Source organism: Callithrix jacchus, chromosome 2 (genome assembly GCF_049354715.1).
Source record: "Callithrix jacchus isolate 240 chromosome 2, calJac240_pri, whole genome shotgun sequence".
Taxonomy (NCBI): Eukaryota; Metazoa; Chordata; class Mammalia; order Primates; family Cebidae; genus Callithrix; species Callithrix jacchus.
Window position 1 is genome coordinate 41556180 of NC_133503.1, and position 19997 is coordinate 41576176.

At 41.3% G+C, this 19997-nt stretch overlaps 1 protein-coding gene across 28 annotated transcripts in view; it reads left to right on the top strand.

The window, feature by feature from the left end:
* ARHGAP26 (Rho GTPase activating protein 26) overlaps positions 1-19997 on the top strand; it is a 914282-nt gene that overhangs the window by 792570 nt on the left and 101715 nt on the right. For all 28 annotated transcript variants that reach the window (XR_013531307.1, XR_013531313.1, XM_078362030.1 and 25 more), the window contains one exon: positions 7428-7587. Coding sequence is in view for 26 of the 28 variants with exons in the window: in XM_078362030.1 (XP_078218156.1) it covers positions 7428-7587 (160 nt within the window). In the remaining 2 variants the exon portion in view is untranslated. The remainder of the gene's footprint in view (positions 1-7427; positions 7588-19997) is intronic.

Here is a 19997-nt window from a genome sequence, read left to right on the forward strand (position 1 = left end):
CCATAATTATCTCTTTTTTGGACTACAGACCCATTTTGCCTATTTTTCCCTCCTTTTTTTTCCTTTTAATTTCTCCTTCTCTCTCAGTCTTATAGTGTTCACTCTTTAGTTATTAGGAACCAGCTCTCTGACTGTGCCAGCCAGCTATAAATGGAATGTCATCATATTTGAGGGATAGTTCATCATTTTCATAATCTTGTCAAGTGTGCAGCCATTTTCCATTGCAAGAAGGAGGAAGAAACAGTGTTTAGTCCAGTGTTATTCCCATAGCCATAAATGCTTTCTTTCTCTTTTTTTCCTTCTTCTAATTTAGTAATTTGTGAGGTGAATGAGGGAGAGGTCCTCTTTTTTTCTACTCTAACCACTGGTTTTTCCCCCACAGTAACTTCATTTCTGGTTGAATTTTCTGAGGAAGAAGGATGCCTTTTTAGCCTAGGTCGAACTTGCCCTGGTGGTGTGGGAGGAGGAGAGAGCTAGGGTTGGGAGTATGGGCTCTGCAGGCTTCATTCCTCTCCTGGCTTTGCCCTTCATTAGCTCTGTGACCTCGGGCCGATTACTTAACTTCTCAATGCTCCTCTTTCCTCATTTGTAAAGTGGTGGTGATAGTGGGTACCTGCCTGTCTCAAAGGGTTCTCCCGTTAGGAGACAATGTGTAGAAGGTACCCACCATAGGCAACACTGTGTAGATATACCTACCATAAGCACTCAATTAATTGCTCAATTCCTGTCTGGCTTCTCACTAAATAACCATTCCCAGGAAGATGTTAAATGTGGTTGATTAGCCAGGCCTCAGTCAGTACGGAGAATGATTTATCTGACACCTCATTCTGGTGCCACCACTGGGGCAGTGCAGCAAGCTATGTTTATGATTCTAATGGGTGCTCTCAGCAGAGGCCTCCTCAGCGCTGCTGGAGCAGCCCTGCCTCAGCGAGTCCAGGTAGTATTCAGGCAACACAGAGTCTGACTTCGTAGAAAACATGCAATGAGTGGTGGTGGGGATTCCCCCCACCATCTCCTGTTATATACCAAGGATGGATTTAAGGCTGGTGAAAAGAACCAAATTAACAACACTGGAAACTAAACTTTTCTGGTTAGCCACAAAAAACTGTTGTTCCAGCAGCTTCATTTCCAGCGAATCCTCTTCAGCTCTAAGAGAGCTTGGAGCTTCCCTGAAAGGGTGGTAGAGAGTGGTGATACTGACTGTAGCTTATCCCCACTACCTTGCCTATAATAGTTTCAGAATTGGTCACCTCAGGCCTACCGCAGCACCTGCCTGTGTTCTGCAGAAGATGCACTCCAAGGTTTTGATTCAGCCCATAGTCCAAAGGCATTTGTGAACAGGGGAGAGCAGCTGGTATAGAAACATACCATGGGGTGATTGTGATGTATCTCTTAGAGGAGAGAGCTTGGTATGGCCTCCAGTGGTCAGTGGAGTGCTCAGAGCTGAGCTTTGTAGGATGGTGGGCTTTGTATGGTGGGGAAGAACTTGCCAGGCAGGCTAAGGGCATGATGTTGTTGGTCATGAAGACAGAGTAAGTTTGGTGGCTTTGCTTTGGCTTCATGTGAGGCTCTCAGCCTATTGTGCCAGAAGTGCATATAGGGAAGTGATAGAAAATAAGTACTATGGCCAGGTGTGGTGGCTCATGCCTGTAATCCCAGCACTTTGGGAAGCTGAGGTATATGGATCACCTAATGTCAGGAGTTCGAGACCAGCCTGGCCAACATGGTGAAACCCCATCTCTTCTAAAAATAGAAAAATTAGCCAGGCATGGTGGTACACACCTGTAATCCCCGCTACTTGGGAGACTAAGGTGAGAGAATTGCTTGAACCTGGGAGGTGGAGGTTGCAGTGAGCCAAGATTGTGCTACTGCTCTCCAGCCTGGATGACAGATCAAGACTCCATCTCAAGATTAAAAAAAAAAAAAGTACTATTATAATTTGAGGTTTTCTATAGATTCGAAGTATTTCATACTTTTTTTACACAAAAGAATGAAAAGAGGAGAAATACAAATAGGGTACAGTAGTCTTTGAAATATAGGTGGAAAAGGTGAGACCTCTTGCCCCAGGCAGAAGCAGGCCACTAAGGTTCCTGGACAGGATACCAAGCGAAACTACCAACTAACAATGTGGCTTTAAATTGGCACTTGCTGCTACTGCTGCCACTTTCATCACCACTACCTCGATAGCCGCCATGACAATAGCAGATGTCATTTATTAAGCCATTATTTCATGCCAAGGGATTCACTTAATCATACTTAATCAGCCTTCCAGGTTTACAAGCTACTAGCTGCATGATATTGCTCCCATTTTATATGTGAGGAAACAGGTTGAGAGAGGCCAGGTGACTTGCCTGCTGCCATTTAGCTGGTAATGTCTGTCTGACTCCAGGTACTGTGCTGTGATCTCCCTTAGGCTTCATTGTCCAAATTTGCAAATTGGAGAGAATACTTGTGCTTTATGCCTCTATAGCAGTGTTTCTGAAATAGTAGTTCATGGCATATAAGTGGCTCATGAAAACAATTTATTGGATAAACATAGACTAGGATAGCATGGGAATAGAAAATATCAGAATGTATCATACTTACTATTCCTGAAAACTTTTGTTTCTGATATGGTGTGGGGATGTGTGCCTGTCTGTTTATTTATGTGCGTATTGCTTGATAAAATATACTTCCTACCTTGGGTCATTGTCAGAACGTTTGAGAGCTACTATTATACAGTTATTATGAAGGTCAGATAAATATAAAAAGTTGTTGTAGCTTGTTTAAAAAGTCTAAAACACTGTAAGCCTAATTCCAATTTAATATTGGAAGCTGAAGCAAACAAGTAGGGGATGGTGGGTAAGTGGGATGGGCTGTTGCTCCACCCATCCAACCCATGGTTCATTGCGAATCTGTCACTACGTTGTATCCAGTGGAGCTGGTACTCTGCTTTGACGTTCTTTGACATAGCACTCTAGGCCTCAAGATGAAACCTATCTGCAAACCCTACGTTAAGCTTATGTATCTTTAGAATACTTCAGGACCAGTCTGGTATTTTACTCTCGGCCTCAAGATGAAACCTATCTGCAAACCCAACAATAAACTCATGTATTGTTGGAGTACTTTAGGACCAGTCTCATATTTTAAAGTACGACTTAACACTTATAGAGCTCTGACTCTCATTTAAACTCCAGGAAAACAGATGTAATCCCTATGACAGCATGGGTGTTCTCTGCCTTACAGGCCCCAAAAGGATTGGCTGCTATCTATTCCCTTCATAATGCTCCCTCTATCACCATCCCCACCAACATCTTTATCTGAAAGTGATTTACCTCCTTCTGCCCCTCAAAGGATATCAGACCAAATCAGAGTCTCCATCTATTTCCTTTTGAAGCAAAGGTGGCAAGAGGCCCCTCTGCCAAGGCCATTTTCATGGAACATGCGCTTTCCTCACTGAATCTAGTTCAAGAGGCAACTCCCTGGATCGTGGGGTACATATACCTTCCCACCCCCAACGACTGCCCTGAAGTCATGCCCCTCAGGAGATCCACTGCTTCTCATTGGATACAGCATTTCTGATGATCACAGAAGAAACTGGGTCTCTTCCAAGTGAATATCACATGCAAAACTGTTTCTCTGCAGCATCCAAATGATAGAATTGGCAGTTCTTTCAAAAGACACCACAGCAGAGCAGTCCACATGGACAGAGGGATTTGAAAGACATGTGTCAAAGACTCCTTCACTGCAGTATGTAGTGTGAAAGTAACTTCTCTGTGTGGATTTTAAGTCAAGACTCAACATGACATTCTGAGCTGTGTGAGGAGGAGCTCAGACAGCTCAATTTAACAAACCAGCAGGTTCTCCATGTTTTATAGATCTTGCTAATGAACGAGTCCCATGGCCTCTGCTAGACTGGCTCCCCAGTGCTCTGCCAGCCTATTTTGCACACACCTGTAAATTCATCCAGCTATAATAGATGGCTGGTGCCAGCAGAGGCTGAGGTCTAGGCCTTTCTGTCCGGGATACATAGAGATCTCAAGCCATTAATAATTCATTCTGGAGTAATGAACATAGCTGTACCAAGTTGCGAGCAGTAATAATCAAGTGACAGATCAATTTATTACTTCAGTGTGCCGAAAGATAATGGTCATTAATAATGAAAGGTGTAGCTCCCCCCTCCCCGCCAAAAAAAGTTTTCTTAGACTTAGATCAATGTGTTTTTTAAGTTCTAAAATAACATGGATCATTAAAAGGGAAATGAATTATGCTGGGTAACCTCAAGCCTATTTATATTCAGAGTTGCTAATCCAGAATTACTATACTTCTTTTCCAAATCCTTTGAGCGTTGGGGCCTGCAAATAGGAGTAATTATTGCTCTTTAATTAAGTCAAAGAAATGAAACATAGCGCGAGACTTTAAAAAGGGAGGTTGGGATAGTTGAGATACATTCTCCAAAAATCATCAACAGTAATTTAAAGTTTTAAGAATAAATAGCTGGGTTGGGAGTAATTGTTTTATGCCTACTCAGAAACTCCCCTCATCTTTTAACACTTCAGTGAACGCTCATTGTGCATCTCCTGTGCCAAGCGGTGTGCTCAGCACTGGTGCTACCAAATAAAATATCATACTTCCTCTTCTCAGGCCTTGGTAGGGATGACAGCGCAGTGCAATGAATGCAGGAGCAGGCTGACACTTCCGCCTTTGTTGGGTATAGAGGGTTGGAGAAAGGTGAGAGGAAGGTACAGAAAGGAATGGGACCGTTTGAGCTGAGCCTTGCATATTAACAGTTTGCCAAACGAACAACGCAGCATAATAGCATTCCAAGCAGAGGAATGATAGGGACAAAGGCAGAGATGTATGGAAGTGGAATGAGAGTGAAAAGTGAGTAAGTGTGATAATTACCACATTTCCCATGCATTATCACATTTAATCTGTACAACATTCACATGAAGTAGGTATGTTATTCACCCAACCTCTCCTTTATTTAAAGATGAGGAACCCAATGCTTAGAAATATTGAGTTACTCTGCCCAGGGACCCAAGCTGGGAGGTGGCACAGAAAGGCTTAGCAGTGATTTGAGGAAAGGTATGCTGTTTTATAAGAGTTCAGACTTTGTATTAAAAACAGTCAGGCAGGCCAGGCACAGTGGCTCACACCTATAATCTTACCACTTTGGGAAGCCAAGCTGGGAGGATCACTTGAGACCAGGAGTTCGAGATCAGCCTAGGTAACATAGCAAGACTCTGTCTCTACCAAAAAATTTAGAAACAAGCCAGGTGTGGCAATGCATACCTGTAGTACTACCTACTCAGGAGGCTGAGAGAGGAAGATCTCTTGACCCCAGGAGTGTGAAGGTACAGTGAACTATGATCATGCCACTGCACTCCAGCCTAGATGACAGAGAAAGATCTTGTTTGTTTAAAAAAAAAAAAAGAAAGAAGTAAGAAAGAAAAACAGTGGGGCCCACTAAAGGTTTATAGTCGTTATTATCCGAACAATTAAACAATAAAAGCATTGCTAAACGCTGAATGCCATGGCATTGTGTTCTCGCCAGGGGAAGTGTGAGAGCTGAGTTTTAGATGGAACTGCTGGTAGCAGGGAGGATAAAGCTGAAGTTAGAGGTTCTTGGGTCAGGAACCCTAGTTAGGAGGCTGTTGCTGTAGTCAGACATAGTGTGGAGGAGCACAACAGGGAAAAATGATCATCATCCAAACCATGTATTTTTATATTGGTCTACAATTTGAAGCTACTTTCATACAAAAATAGCTTGTTGATTCACTTGCACAAGGGACTTTTGTGACAAGAGGGCAAGTTTAATGACTTAGCTCTTTTGGGAGGGGAAGTATAAGGACATAGAATTCCCTTCCCACACAGAGGAGCTGATGTTGAAAGGAGTGATGTTAAAAGCAGCTTGTAAATATGCATACTTGCTGATTGACTAAGGCACAGAACCAAAGTCTCTCCCCCTTGCCAGGTAAGAATTTGACCATCTGCATTCACTTTTTCAGACTGGAAGCATGATGTGATTCTGGGTAGAATGGAAAACTATAAATAAAACCAGCAAGAACTAAGAAAATGTTAATGAAATATTCTTTATGGACCAGAGGCAGGCCACTCTCCCTGCCGCAGGTGTTGCTTGGCAATCAAAAAGCAAATTATCTTTCTAGGTGGACTGCACCACAGTTAAAGTTTCATAGATCTAACCATGCTATGCCCACTGTTAGAGGAGAAAGTTAAACTCTCAGCCCTAAAAAAAATTATAGAAAAGTACATATCTGATAACAAAATTGGTTGATGTAGTATTTCAATAAAGGCTTAGTTTAAAAACCAGCACTTAAGATCCAGAAAATCTCTTTTCTTTAAAAAAAAAAAAAAAAAGTATACCAGAGAAACAGTGCAGGCATTTATAGAACTATGTGAAAAAATACTCCATATAAATAGCACTAAATGCTAGGGAGGTAGGTGTGTGCAAACTGCCGATCTCTACCCAATTTCTCTCTGGTTTTAAGTTAGTAATGAATAGCTTCCTTCTTGTAGCAGGTGATTTAGGGAAGCTCTTGATATTTTCTCAACAAAACTGTATGGCATTAACTTTTAACTTATTTGTGGCCAGTAGATGATTTGTATGTTTTTACACATGGGGCCAGCAAGTGAACAATTGAGTTTTATAGCTAGGTCATGGTAGCCTGGGTATGGAGTTCAGATACATCTTTTGAGTAGTCGTTTATTCAAAAATATGCATACATCTTTAGCAAATTAGTCAGACCTAGCAGCTGTTGACCCTGTGTGTTTGTTAGACTTGAGTATAAGTGACAATATAAACATAGCCATATAGATAAATATACACTAGTGCATTTTTATTTCTGTTTGTGCCACATTTCACTTAATGTGAGCCTCATGTTTAATCTGGTGGGCCTTTAATACTTTAAAGGGCTGAACTTCCTTACTTGGTTTTAAATATCCAGATCTGCCCATTTAAAAAATTATGTCAATTTTGTGCTTATGTTTGCAAATGTGTTAAAGCCATCAAGAGATTTTACATTTGCAGTAGAGAAAAATGCTAATGATTACAGTGGTTTAAGCAGCAGCCAAGTACATAAATTGCAATTAAGAGGGATTAGCAGTTACCTGGACTTGCAAAACAGAGATTCAGATGTTCAAAGATTAGTAATTTGGCAGATAGTTGCTTTGGGTTGTTGGTGGTTTCAGGCAAAATGGAAATGATATAAGGAGTGTCATATCCTGAAATAGGAAAATAGCCTGGATGCTGAAGATTTCCGAAACATGGTAGATTTTCTGATTCCTGTGGCATCTGAGAATGTCCCAAGTTCTGGCTTCCACAGATGAGGAGTCTCTAGATAGCAAGATAGGAAGGGTACAGAGTGGTTGGTATCTCTGTGTACACAATTTCTCTCATTGGTACCTTTTCTTTTCCTTCCTCCCAGTGTTGCTAACAACCACAAGCAGAATTTGATGACGGTGGCAAACCTTGGTGTCGTGTTTGGACCCACTCTGCTGAGGCCTCAGGAAGAAACAGTAGCAGCCATTATGGACATCAAATTTCAGAACATTGTCATTGAGATCCTAATAGAAAACCATGAAAAGGTAATACGTAATTGGTCACTTGCAGTGAAGAATGTACTTGGCAGGAAGCTGCATTGGAATTGACCTTCAGAGTTGACTCAGATTTCCATTGCTAATGGCCCTGACACTGACAGGATGATGAAGTTGCTGGTGGTGGTAGTGATGGTGGTGATGATAACACAAAGGTAGTGGCAAAGTGTCAACAGTGGTAGTTATGATGACAGCAGTGGTGGTTATGGTGGTGGCAGTGGTGGGTAAAATTTATTGAGCCAGGAACTATGTTAAACACCTGATGTATATATTGTTATTTTATCCTCACAACAATTCAATGAAGGAGGTACTATTATGAGCCTCGTTTTGATAATACTCTTTGCTCATTTCTTACTTGATGATTTCCTTTTGAATTTATGAGTTTTTTAAATTTTAGAAATATTAAACTGTCTTCATGTGTGTTGTAGATATTTTTACTTCTAGTTTGTCTTTCAGTTTTATAAATGGTGTTGTGTTTTTTATACAGTTTGTGTGTGTGTGTTTTATGGTCTGTCTTTTCTTTTGGGGAATTGGGGTTCCTAGTCTTTCTTTTGAAGGTTTTCCCCATCTTACAATTTAAAGAATGTTAACACAAAGCCACCCTTATAAAACTGGGGAGGGGACAGTTTTAGTCACCTAAAGCTTCAGTCCCCTTACCCACTTCATTGCTCTTACGAGCAAATCCCTATGAAGTTCCTCAGAACTTGTGTGGGGTTCCCTAAAGCACCATTTAGCAGCAACATATCTGGGATATAATAAAAAAAGCTGTTCCTCTTAAATAAAAACTTTTGCCTAGAATGGCAATTAATCGTGCACAATAAATTCAGAGTAACCACGCCTCACCACCTACAGTGATAATGTTGTAAGCACCACTACCTCTTGTCTGACTTTTTACAAGAGCCTCCTAATTTGTTACCTTTCTTCCACCCTCGGCCTGCCAATTCTGGTATCAGCCACCAGAATGAGATTTTTTTTAAATGTTAAGTCAGATAGTATCAGTTGTCTGCTAAGAACTATCCAGTGGCTTCCCATTTCATACGTTCGCCCACGTAGTCTCTGTCCTCTGACTGTTATTACCTGATTTGATCCCCTGCATCTCTCCTGTAACATCTTGTTTCTGCCTTGCTGTTTCCTGGACATGACAGGCACATTCCTACTTCCAGGTCTTCATAGTTGCTGTTCCCAGTGGCTGGAACACTGTTCATCCATAAAACCACATGGCATGTTTCCTCACTCCCATCAGGTGTACTAAGTGAAGTCTACCTAGATCTTTCTGTTTAAAATTATAATCCCAACTTCCAGCATTCCCTTTTCCTTTTCTCCTGCTTTATCTGTTTTCATATATCAAAAGACAAAATCACAGCAACCTTAGTTTAAAGATCTTAATTCACTCTTATTTGCGATTCCAGAATTGGGCAACAGCTCATTCTATAAAATAGAATGAGTGTTCCAGTGAGTTGAGCAGAGGAGGTTGGCTTTAGACAGAAAAGGGCTAAACAAGAGAACAAAAAGGAGATTAATTGTTTTAAAGTTACTTTCCTTATGAAAGTTAAGGCAGAGGGGACTTCTTTATGTGCTGACTAAAACTGACTTGTTGGGGATTTGGCTGTTAACTCTCTCGTCATTTCTTGGAAGCTCAGACAAACAACTTATTTCTGGCCTGATGGTATAGAACCTCAGCAGGCGTGACTGCATTTTGGTTTGGTGTGTTGAGCCTAGTGCAGGAGCCCAGTCCAAACCAATGGCCTCCTATAAATTTTATTTAACACATAGGACTTCACAAATTACAGAGTATGTAATATAATTTACTTACTGATTAGATCTGTTGCTTTTCTCACCTCTCTAAGCATGTATGCTTCAGGAAAGCAGGGACATTCTGTTTTGTTCCTCAGCAGGCATTAGTACGTTGGTTTTGGGTGAATGTGGCAGCCAGCCTCCAACATGGCTCCCACTGATCCTGCCCACCAGTGTTCATTCTCTTGTGTAGCGCCCTCCACCTCTGAATAGAGCTAGCCTATGTGATCAATAGAATATTGCCAAAGTCACGATATATGACTTCTGAGAACAGTACCATGTTTATTACTCTGGGAAGGTAGACCTTCTTCTTCATTGTGTTTGTCTTTTTTGTGAGAGCAACTTGGAATAAGCCATCTTGACTCCTTTTTCAGTGCAGCTTCAGGCCTAGCCTGATAGAAAGCAAGGAGATGCTCCCTCAGTCTTTTCTGGAAGTTTATGGTGTTCACCTCACAGCAATTCTGAGGATTCACGGCTGTGCTCTGGCCTCTGGCTTTCCAGAGATAACACTCTGTCTAAATTCCCTGCCAATAGAACTTAACCTTTGCCGTCAGATCCAGAGCAATTTTATGTCCTCAGAAGGATCCTGTCAGAGACATATTCTTTAAAATCTACAATGTTGGCGAGGCAGGATGGTTGACACCTTTAATCCCAGTGTTTGGGGAGGCTAAGGTGTGAAGAAACATTTGAGGCCAAGATTTTGAGATCAGCCTGGGCAAAATAGCAAAACCCCCATCTCTACAGAAAAATAAAAATGGGCTGGTCGCAGTGGCTCATGCCTGTAATCCCAGCACTTTGGAAGGCTGAGGTGAGCAGATCACGAGGTCAGGAGATCGAGACCATCTTGGCCAATGTGGTGAAACCCTGTCTCTACTAAAAATACAAAAATTAGCTGGGCGTGGTGGCACATGCCTGTAATCCCAGCTACTTGGGAGACTGAGGCAGGAGAGTCACTTGAACCAGGGAGTTGGAGGTTGCAGTGAGCTGAGATGGCATCATTGCACTCCAGCCTGGCAACCGAGTGAGACTCCATCTCAAATAAATAAATAAAAATGAAAAATCAGCTGGATGTGGTGGCACATCGCTATGGGAGGCTGAGGTGGGAGGATCACTTAAGCTTAGGAGCTCAAGGTTATAGTGAGCTATGATTGCACCACTGCACTCCAGCCTGGGTGACAGTGAGATCTTGCATCGAAAATACATAATAAAAGGTTTTAAAACTTAAAGTTTCATAGTATTTAAGGTCTTAGTTAATATTTACCAAGCATTTCCTCAGACTTGGCTTTAACTTCTATAATAGAAACATACACACACACACACACACACACACACACATCTAGGAGTAACTGTTCTTCTGTCCAGTCTTTAGTGGCAAAAGATAGACAAAATCCTGAAACCCCACTTGAAGAAGTACTTTCCGGCAGCACCTTTTCATGTGTTAGTATATACCCTCTTGCTTGAAACAAGCCCCTACAGAGCTGAAGTGTTTATCCCCCATAGCAACTGGCCTAGTATTCTCTCATGTTAACATTTTCCATAAGGTATTTACTTTGTGCTTCAGAATAATCATTAGGAGGGCTCTAGGAATAAATAGAACATAATGCTGAAAAAAAGGGGTGGAAACCCCGGCATCTAGTGATGGGAGCCACTCTAGAAAGAGAGACAGAGAGAGCCATAAGATGCCTGTTTTAATTTTCTATTGCTACATAGCAAATCATCTCCAAACCTAGTCACTTAAAATAGCAATTATTTTGTTACTCGACTCTGTGAGTCAGAAATTTGGGAAGTGCTCATGTGTGCCCCTTGTGGTATCAGCTGGGGTGGTTTGCCTGGGACTGACAGGTCCAAGGTGGCCTTACTCCACACAGTTGGGACTTTGGTACTAGCTGTTGACCAGAATGCCTTGATCCTCATCCACAAGGCCCCCATCTCTCCAAGGTGCTCTCCTGTCATTCAGGAGTCCAGCCCCAATGTCCAAGAGAGCAAACACAGAAGCAGCAAGGGCTGTTAAGGCTTAGGCCTGGAACAAAGTATGATTTCTATCACATTCTGTTGGCCGAAGCAAGTCCAGCTGGATTCAAGGCTAGGGGAGCTAGATGCCACCTCTAGGTTGAGGAGCAGAGTGTGCACACAGGCGTGGGAGGACTGTTTACCGTTATCTTTGCAGGGGATCTACAGTACCTGGCAAGTTTGCATTTAGTTCCCTTTAGGAACGACCCTGCTTTCTTATCAGTGGCTTGTGCTGAGCATGGGTACCAACCCAGTGTTTTTATGGAGAGTGCTTCTCTGCCTCCTCTCTGCATTGCCATTTTTCATACAACCAGGGGCATCTGGCATCTGGTGGTAGTAACAATTTCAGCCCTTAAATGCCCTTTGTGAACCTCGGTATGGAGAACCAAATCATAAATATCTACAACTGGAAAAATATTTTTAAGATTGGCATTAAAGAAAAAGGAAAGAGAGGTGGGTAATTCGGTTTCTTTAACCTGATAAAACACCTCTTTTTCAATAGAAGGTAAGAGGCCTCTGTGTTCTAACTGGGTAAGGCATACAGTCTTTTCTCTCTTGTTTTCCAAGGGTTAACACTAGACATTCAGCCAAAGGGTTAACAGTGAACATGATCTCCTTTATTTTGTCTCTCACATCTACATACCCTCAAGATAGTACCTGCAAGTCTAGAAACACCCCCTCACCCCAACCCAGAGAATCCATCTACATCTCCTTCCTGGGAGCCATAGTGATGTGTTTCACACACAGCTTGAGTTTGGTCAGATAGAGCACAGTAACCACCTGCTTACCCTGTCACAATGGTCTAGAACTTCTGTCACCCACCTCTCCCACAGACCCGGGAGGGAAGCAGTGTTTGGTACAGTTCTGGGAAATAAATATCCTAGATTAAGAGGAGACAGACAGGAAACAGCTGGAAGATATAGTATTATGTTTGGGGGCTCATGGAAATTTTTCTATTCCTGTTTTGGTAATACATACTGATTATTTACTCATTAATGAATCCTTTAAATGAATACAGTCTAGAAATAATGATGATGACAGTAAAAGCTAACTTTTACTTACAGCTTAGTGTATACAAATATTGTGCTAAGCGGCTTTATAGCCATCATTCAGTTTTCACAGCAACCTTATAAGGCTAATATTTTTAGCTCTGTTTTACAAATTATAAGACTGAAGTGCAGGACACTTTAAGAAGCAGCTGCTTAGGACAAGAATGGGGGTTGAACTTAGTACCACTCTCAGAACCCAAGCGATTGAAATCTACTCTAGTTATTCTCTGTTCAATGCAGTAAACATTTATTGAATATCTGCCATTAGCCAAAGATAAGTAAAATAGGTCCTTCATTTTTCAAGGCACTCCCATTTTATCAGGATATAACGAACTGTAATACAATGTGCTAAATGACCTCCAGAAAGATGAATAAAGTGTTACGGTATCACCGAGGAGAAATAATTTAATTCTACTGCCATTGGGCTCTGACAGATTAATAGAAGTTTTCTAGGCAGCGAAAGAGTAAAGGTAGGGGGGACAGTCACTCAGAGGAGCAGCATTAATCAAGTTGTTTGTATTAAAATGACATGGTTGTGAAAGACTGTGGGTTGTCAGGAAGTGGTGGGCGATGATGCCAGTGAGATGGATTCAGCCCATTTCCCATGAAATGGGAAAGGTTTGAACTGACTCCTGAAAACTGGGAGCTCTCAGGTTTCCAAGTAGAGGCTGAAATGGTTATGTCAGCACTTTAGAAAGACATCCCTGGAAACTGAACCAAATAGTACTTTTGATTGCTGACAGCAAAATCACCATTAAATAAATAACAACACAATAGGATTAACCATACTGTTCTAAACTTGCAGCTCAGATAGTGGCACCTTTGACGTATAGCCTTTGCTTAGAGGGTAGAGAGACATTCTTAATTTGTTTCTTTTTGCCTGACTTCCTAAGGGGAAATGCTAACTCATAGCATCATTTCCCTTCAATGACTCCATACCCTGGACTCTTGAGCTATATGAGAACTAAAGAGTAGATTTGATGGTATAGTTCTTTTTACCTACAGTCAAGTTTCAGAGTTGAAAGCTCAGATGGCAAAGATTTTGGCTCTTCCCACGCTGTTAAGGTAGCAGTCAGTTATGCAAAATTACCATTTCCGTATGAAGGAATCTTTTACCTGAACTTACCCCGTATCACATGAGTCTTAAAACATAAAGTAGGCTGGCTCGGTGGCTCAAGCCTGTAATCTCAGCACTTTGGGAGGCCAAGGCGGGTAGATCACGAGGTCAAGAGATCAAGACCATCCTGGTCAACATGGTGAAACCCCGTCTCTACTAAAAAATACAAAAAATTAGCTGGACATGGTGGCGCATGCCTGTAATCCCAGCTACTCAGGAGGCTGAGGCAGGAGAATTGCCTGAACCCAGAAGGCAGAGGTTGCAGTGAGCCGAGATCATGCCATTGCACTCCAGCCTGGGTAACAAGAGTGAAACTCCGTCTCAAAAAAAACCATAAAGTAGTTAAAAACTTAAGGTTAGGGTAAAAGCAACCAATATTTTTTATGCTTCTAGCTAAGATTTTAAAACAAAATATTGAATGCTGTCATGGTCCAAGATCTCAAACTCCAAAAATTGTATTTCTTATAAGGTTTTCCCTTTACTTAGTGTTTTAAAGGCTTATTTGCTGATGACTATGACAATTTTAGATGTCTAAGAAGAACAATAATATCAAGAAAACAAACTGCTTGCTTCTCATAGTTTTTGTTAAACGTGAAATTTCAGGCACGTGTGTGTGTGTGTGTGTGCCCTTGCTGTTAAATTCCAACACATAATAGTAGGATTGCACTTGTTCTGTAAAAATTCATGCTGTTTCTCATGTCTGTGGCACCTGAAAGGGTTTCTGCCTGTGAAGCAGGATGTATGTGTGTTCACATGTTACGTACCACGGGCTTTTGCCAGCATTGCTTCTTTTGATGCCTATTAATGTTTGACAAAATAAGTAATAATAATTCCTTTCCCAGTCCATCAGTTAGCTGTGGAAGAGGTGGGAGTGTTGATCCTTGAGCTGTTAATTCCCAGAAATCTCCAAAGATCAGTGCCCCTTTTTAACATGTTAACTTTTAACCTCAGATGTCAAGGAGAGGAGCTAGCAATCATGAATAATCCCGCTTAACACCTAGAATAAGCTCTAAGTCCTAAGCAACCTTGAATTCCCAATGAAATGCTAGTGCCTTATGATGTAGTTAGCTCAATCTGATCGATTTGAGCCACCAAACTGCCTTGATCTGCTTTTACCAAAATATTGGTGACATTGAAATCCATTGCACTAGTTCTTGGGCTTTGTGCACAAAATGTGCATCGGTTAATAAAATATAGTGGGTTTGGCAACTGACAGACATTTGGGAATTGCATTTTATTTCCTTGATATTTCAAACAGTTATTGATGTGCAAAATTAGCAAAATGGTATGCCTGGATGCTTCACTGCATTGAGAAAGTCATTGCTACTCTTGCCTGCTCAGGAAGCTAATCTTGTCCTGTGGTCACGGCTTTTGTAGTTTGTTCACTGATTTTTATTTTTAAATTTTTGGTTGATTTTCCTTCCATTGGTTCTTGCTTCTACTCTGTGTTCCTCTCCTTGTTAGGGTTCCGAAGGAAGCTAGATTTACTTGTGTGCTGGGCTAGAGTGCTTCTGCCACAGGGCTATTTTCTTTTTTTAGTAGCAAGTGCTGTGTAAGATACTCTTCATTAATGTGATAAGGTAGGTTGTGCATTTGAACATGTATATTTCCCCCAATAAATTCCAGATAAACTAATAATTGTTTGAATTATGAAACTCTTTTAATGCTACTCAAATAAGGGTGGAGAGTGTTGTTGTATTTTAATCTATTCATCTTTGTCAGCAAAGAGAACAGGAAATAGAATCTTTCTGGAGATATGGAAAATCACAGCACCCCATGGATTACCCAAGCCGTCTATATATACCCTGCGTTACTAAATGTAATTGGTTCCTTTTGAGAGATTTTTAATAAAGCTCCCCAAACTCCTTTCCAAATTGTTGATTCCCTCTGCCAAAATGCTGATATCAACGGGACACAGGACTTCCAACTGTCCTTAAAAAACCTCTGCAGCTACAGCCTCTGAATTTGACTTCTTAACAGTTACAATAAATGAGCCCTGCTAAGACTTGCCCGGCTTCCACTGCTGCAGTTATGGCTTCTCCTGCACCAGGCAGTCCTCTGCCTCATTGTCTATCATGAGAAGGAGCCAGCCATGCTCAATAGTTGTAGGTCCCCGTTCCTAATGCATTAAACAAACCAATCCCAAATTACTAGGGACCCTGGTGCATTTATGCCTCAAGAAAATGCTCAGTCTCATTTCTCATATAAACCTTTCTGTTTTGCATTGTAATCCCCAGGCCTCTGCCGCTGATTTATTGTCTCAGAGCTACGTTGTGGTTATAGACTAGGAGCTCTTCATCATGACCTAATTTCCCTCTCATAAAAATCACAGCACATAATAAAGAGCACACCACACACATTACAGGGAAATGCCTAATCCTTTTAAATTGCAGGCACATGTGACAGATGGGATTGACGAAGGTGTAAAAATGTATATGTGACATGGCTAAGAACAAATTCCACAAGTGTCAGTGCTCTGTAATGTGAAGAAGGACCAGAGGGGGATCAATGAAATTTAAAGTTTGTAGACAGTGCAAGGGAATAAGAACAGGAAATTCTGTCATTGCTGTAAGCAGTTAAAGTCAATGTTTTGCAAAGAACATTAATTAAATTTACACATATAAATTTAATCCTCTTGTCTGGACTGTGAATAATCCGTCGTTGAATCTCCAGTTATTTCCCTTTTTGTATGTCTCCTTTTTTATTGACTACAGTAATATCTTTTGAACACTGAATGTCAAACTGTATTAGGCACTTCAGTCCTCACCTCAGTCCTGGGACTTTTTTACACATAAGGTCTCCGAAGGTCAGAGAGTGATATAACTTGTCCAAGGTCACAGAGCTAGTAAGTGACTTAAAATCACATCCACCAGACTCCAAGACTTACGTCTTCCCATTTTGTCCTCTGTCTCGCAAATTAATAGGTATAAAGACCACAGTGCTGAAGACCCAGACAGTCAAGCCATCTAGGTACCAGTCCAGCTGCACTCCTTATCTATGTGACCTTGGACAAATCAGTTAATCTCAAGGAATCTCAGTTTTCTTATCTCAAGAGGGCAAGAATAATAGTACCTCCCTTACAGGGTTATTGGGAGTAACATAATCCGCTAGATAATCCATGTGAATAAGTTAGCATTATAAGCTCTCAAATTTTGTTTTTATTGACGTTTATGCCACCACCATCTCGTGCCTGCTCTTTGCCACATACTGCACTGAGCATTTTATGTGGATTATCTTTTCAGTAGCTCTGCAAAGCAGGTATTAGATCCCCACTTGCACAAGGGAAACAGACTCAGTAGAGTTAACTTTGCATTAATCTACTAGCTATGTAGCTTGTAGGTGGCAAAGTCAGTATTTGAACTCTAGTCTGCCTAGCTCCAAAGCCAGTTTGATTTGTACCCATATGATGATCTTAAATTCCTTTCCTGTATTTGATGCGTTGATATGGCAGTGATGGTGAGGTCAGTGTAGCTGTAGGTGTTGCTGCCCACTGAATGAGCAGCAGAACCAGGATCAGCCCAGGTCTGTCTGACTTCGGAGGCCAAACCACCCCTGACCACTGTTACTCGCAGCTTACGGGTCAACAGTAGCTTGGTATTTATGGATCTGCTAATTCCACTTACAGGAAGCTTGAAATTGGGGATATTTAGAAGAGTTACCCAGAGTTATATTTTTGTTTTACAATTTTATTCCCCAAAAGCTTCCAGAAGGCTTACAGTCTTCCTTACTTTTATCTCTAAGACATTCCTGACTAAATAGGAATTAGTTTGTGAGTTTGGACAGTATTAACTGGGCACTTGGGGCAGAAAATAAATCTCCCCCTTTTGTGTTAATTTGGAAAGTCTCTGTGAAATGAGTAGATTGTTCCAGCCACACGGTAGAGCTCCATAAATCCATGGCTTGTAGGTTATATGAGCTCCTGCTTCCGTCATTCGACAGGGTCATTTGCACAGTGATTCTTCTCTACAGACTGAAGAAAACTTCATTTGATTCTCTTGAAATCATCTCTTCTAAAATGAAATAGGATTGGAATAACCAAAAGAGTTGCGAATAATTCAGATTCTCATTAGAATTTCAACTTGAGCTTTCAGCATGGAGGCAAACCCGTGGCCAGTCAACAGGCTTTAAACGATTTGCATGTGTTCAAGTGTCAGAGTTAAATAAACAACAGTCACTTGGGGAACAATTTTCCAGTCATTAATGAAAGTTTGTGTCGTCTGCTCTGACTTGATCTAATTTGCAGAGGCACCCTGTACCTTGGAAGAACGTGTAACGGTAATTATGACAATCCCATGTCTGGCACTGGACATTTTGCAGCATGCTTCCTTGCACGTTATCTAATTTGATCCTGAGAATAGCCCTATCAGTGGTCTTCAGGAGCCTGGGCCTGGCTCACAATGGCTCTTGCCCATGGCAAAAATCTCCTCGCAGAGCTGATTCTCTTATGCTTGGATAACTTAATTATTTTAGAGGAAACAGCTGATGAGCAGAGTGAACTTCTCCCTTGTTTGTTCCCATGTCTTTTCCTGCTCTGCTGTGTATAAATATTGTCTTGGAAGCAATTTTTCACGCATCTGTCTAAAGCCATGGTCCTTCCTCACAAGTTCCTCTTCTTTGTTTCTCCAGCATTTACTATAGTTCTCAGGAAATAGTAAAAACTCACATTTTTGTTGACAGTTGAAATTGAAGTACACATTATTTTTCTCCCATTGTAATTGGGTGAGGAACTCATTTTCAGTAACTCGCTAGAAAAAAAGGAGACAAAATGTGGAGGCCAGAGGTGAAGTGGCATGTGAGGGAAAATAATAAAACCAAGCCTATCACTAATTCTGAACTCATTTTCCAATGCTGTTAGCTAGGGATTGCTGAAGGTGTTCTAACTGAGGCCAGAGGCAGAAAGATGCTGGAAGACACTGTTAGGTTGAAACCTCTTCTTGTTTGTTTGGGACACCAGCTTTTGTAGGGAGGATTGCCTGGAGATTAGCTGAATAAATGGCTGCTACAGCCCTGGGGCTTCCCTCCTGGTCACTCTCCTGCTTAGCTGTGTAGCAGGGAAGGCAATCTCTCATTGTGAGACAGTCATCCAAATTGCTTTGCTGTTGACCTACAGTTTAGGGATGCATCTTCGGATGCATCTGCCTGGCAGAGTGCCTGGCAGGTACAAAACTCATACATAGGGGCCATTTTTAAATGTCAGTGATAATGGTACACAGTGAGGTTGTCACCTGGGGATGGCCAAATAAAGAGTGGGGAGAGAGCTTTTTAGAGGTTGCAGTCCTTGAGCTTTTCTTTCTGTTGTAGAGGCTCAGTAAGAGACTGGAGATGTTTATAGCACTGGTAAACTTGTTTTTTGGGGTTCCAGCTGCTTGAGAAGTTAGGAGTTTTTTTCTTGATTTTACTTGGTTTCCTTCTTTTCTTATTCCCTTGCCCCAGTTGAACTCAGCTACGTGTAGTGATTCAGTTTATCTTGTTGAAAATTTTCAGTCCCCTAGGGAAAATATGATAATGCTGTTTTCAGACAGCTGTGTTTAGGAGTGAGACTGATTTAACCAGCTGGCTGGCATCATTGGAGCCCGAGGACCTGCCAACCCACGGAGAGCAGCTGTTTGGGCTGAAATTCTTATGATTCTTATGATTTCGCTTCCTACATCTCAGCTTTTGAGTTCTGTTTTTAAATGCACACACAAAAGGAAAGAGGACCATGAGACTGATGTGTCTAGGGCCACCCATGGGCGAAGGGTGGCCCTAGATACATCAGAGACTGTTATTTAGGAAGGAGAAAACTCAGGAGGAGACCAACTTCAAAGAATAAGAGATGGTAATGAACAGATCCACAAATTTTGATTTTTCAATTTATAGTGGGGGTATTATGCAGCCGTTAAGAATCATGTCTGAAGATTTTTTAATGAATGAGGAAATACTGTATGATATTAGATAAAATGTATAAGATACAAATAGCATAAAGAATATAATTTCAATGATGAAAAGTGTGTATTAATATTAACTGGGATCATTCATACAAAGCATTTAACTTAGTGCCTAGCTGTGATAAGGACTCAGTAAATCATAGACACAGGAGTGCAGACTCTATCCACAGGGAACATGTTTGCCTCCTTCACTATTAGACCCAGAGTGCCTTCTATAAAGGAGATGCTTAAAAGGTGTGTGCTGGTTGAATGAATGAGCATGAATATTATTGTATGCATTTAAAAATGAATCTTGGGGGGTTACTGTTATTACCTGTAATTGTATCTACAATTGAGGCTACTGAACTTCTCTGAGCCTTAGTTCTTCATTATAAAATGCTGAGGACATTACCTGTTGCTCAGGATTGCTGAGAACTGAGTGAGCTACATGAAAAGCACACAGTATGATGACTGGTACCTAAGGGAGCCTGTGATAAGCAGCGGCTACTATAATCATAAGCACCA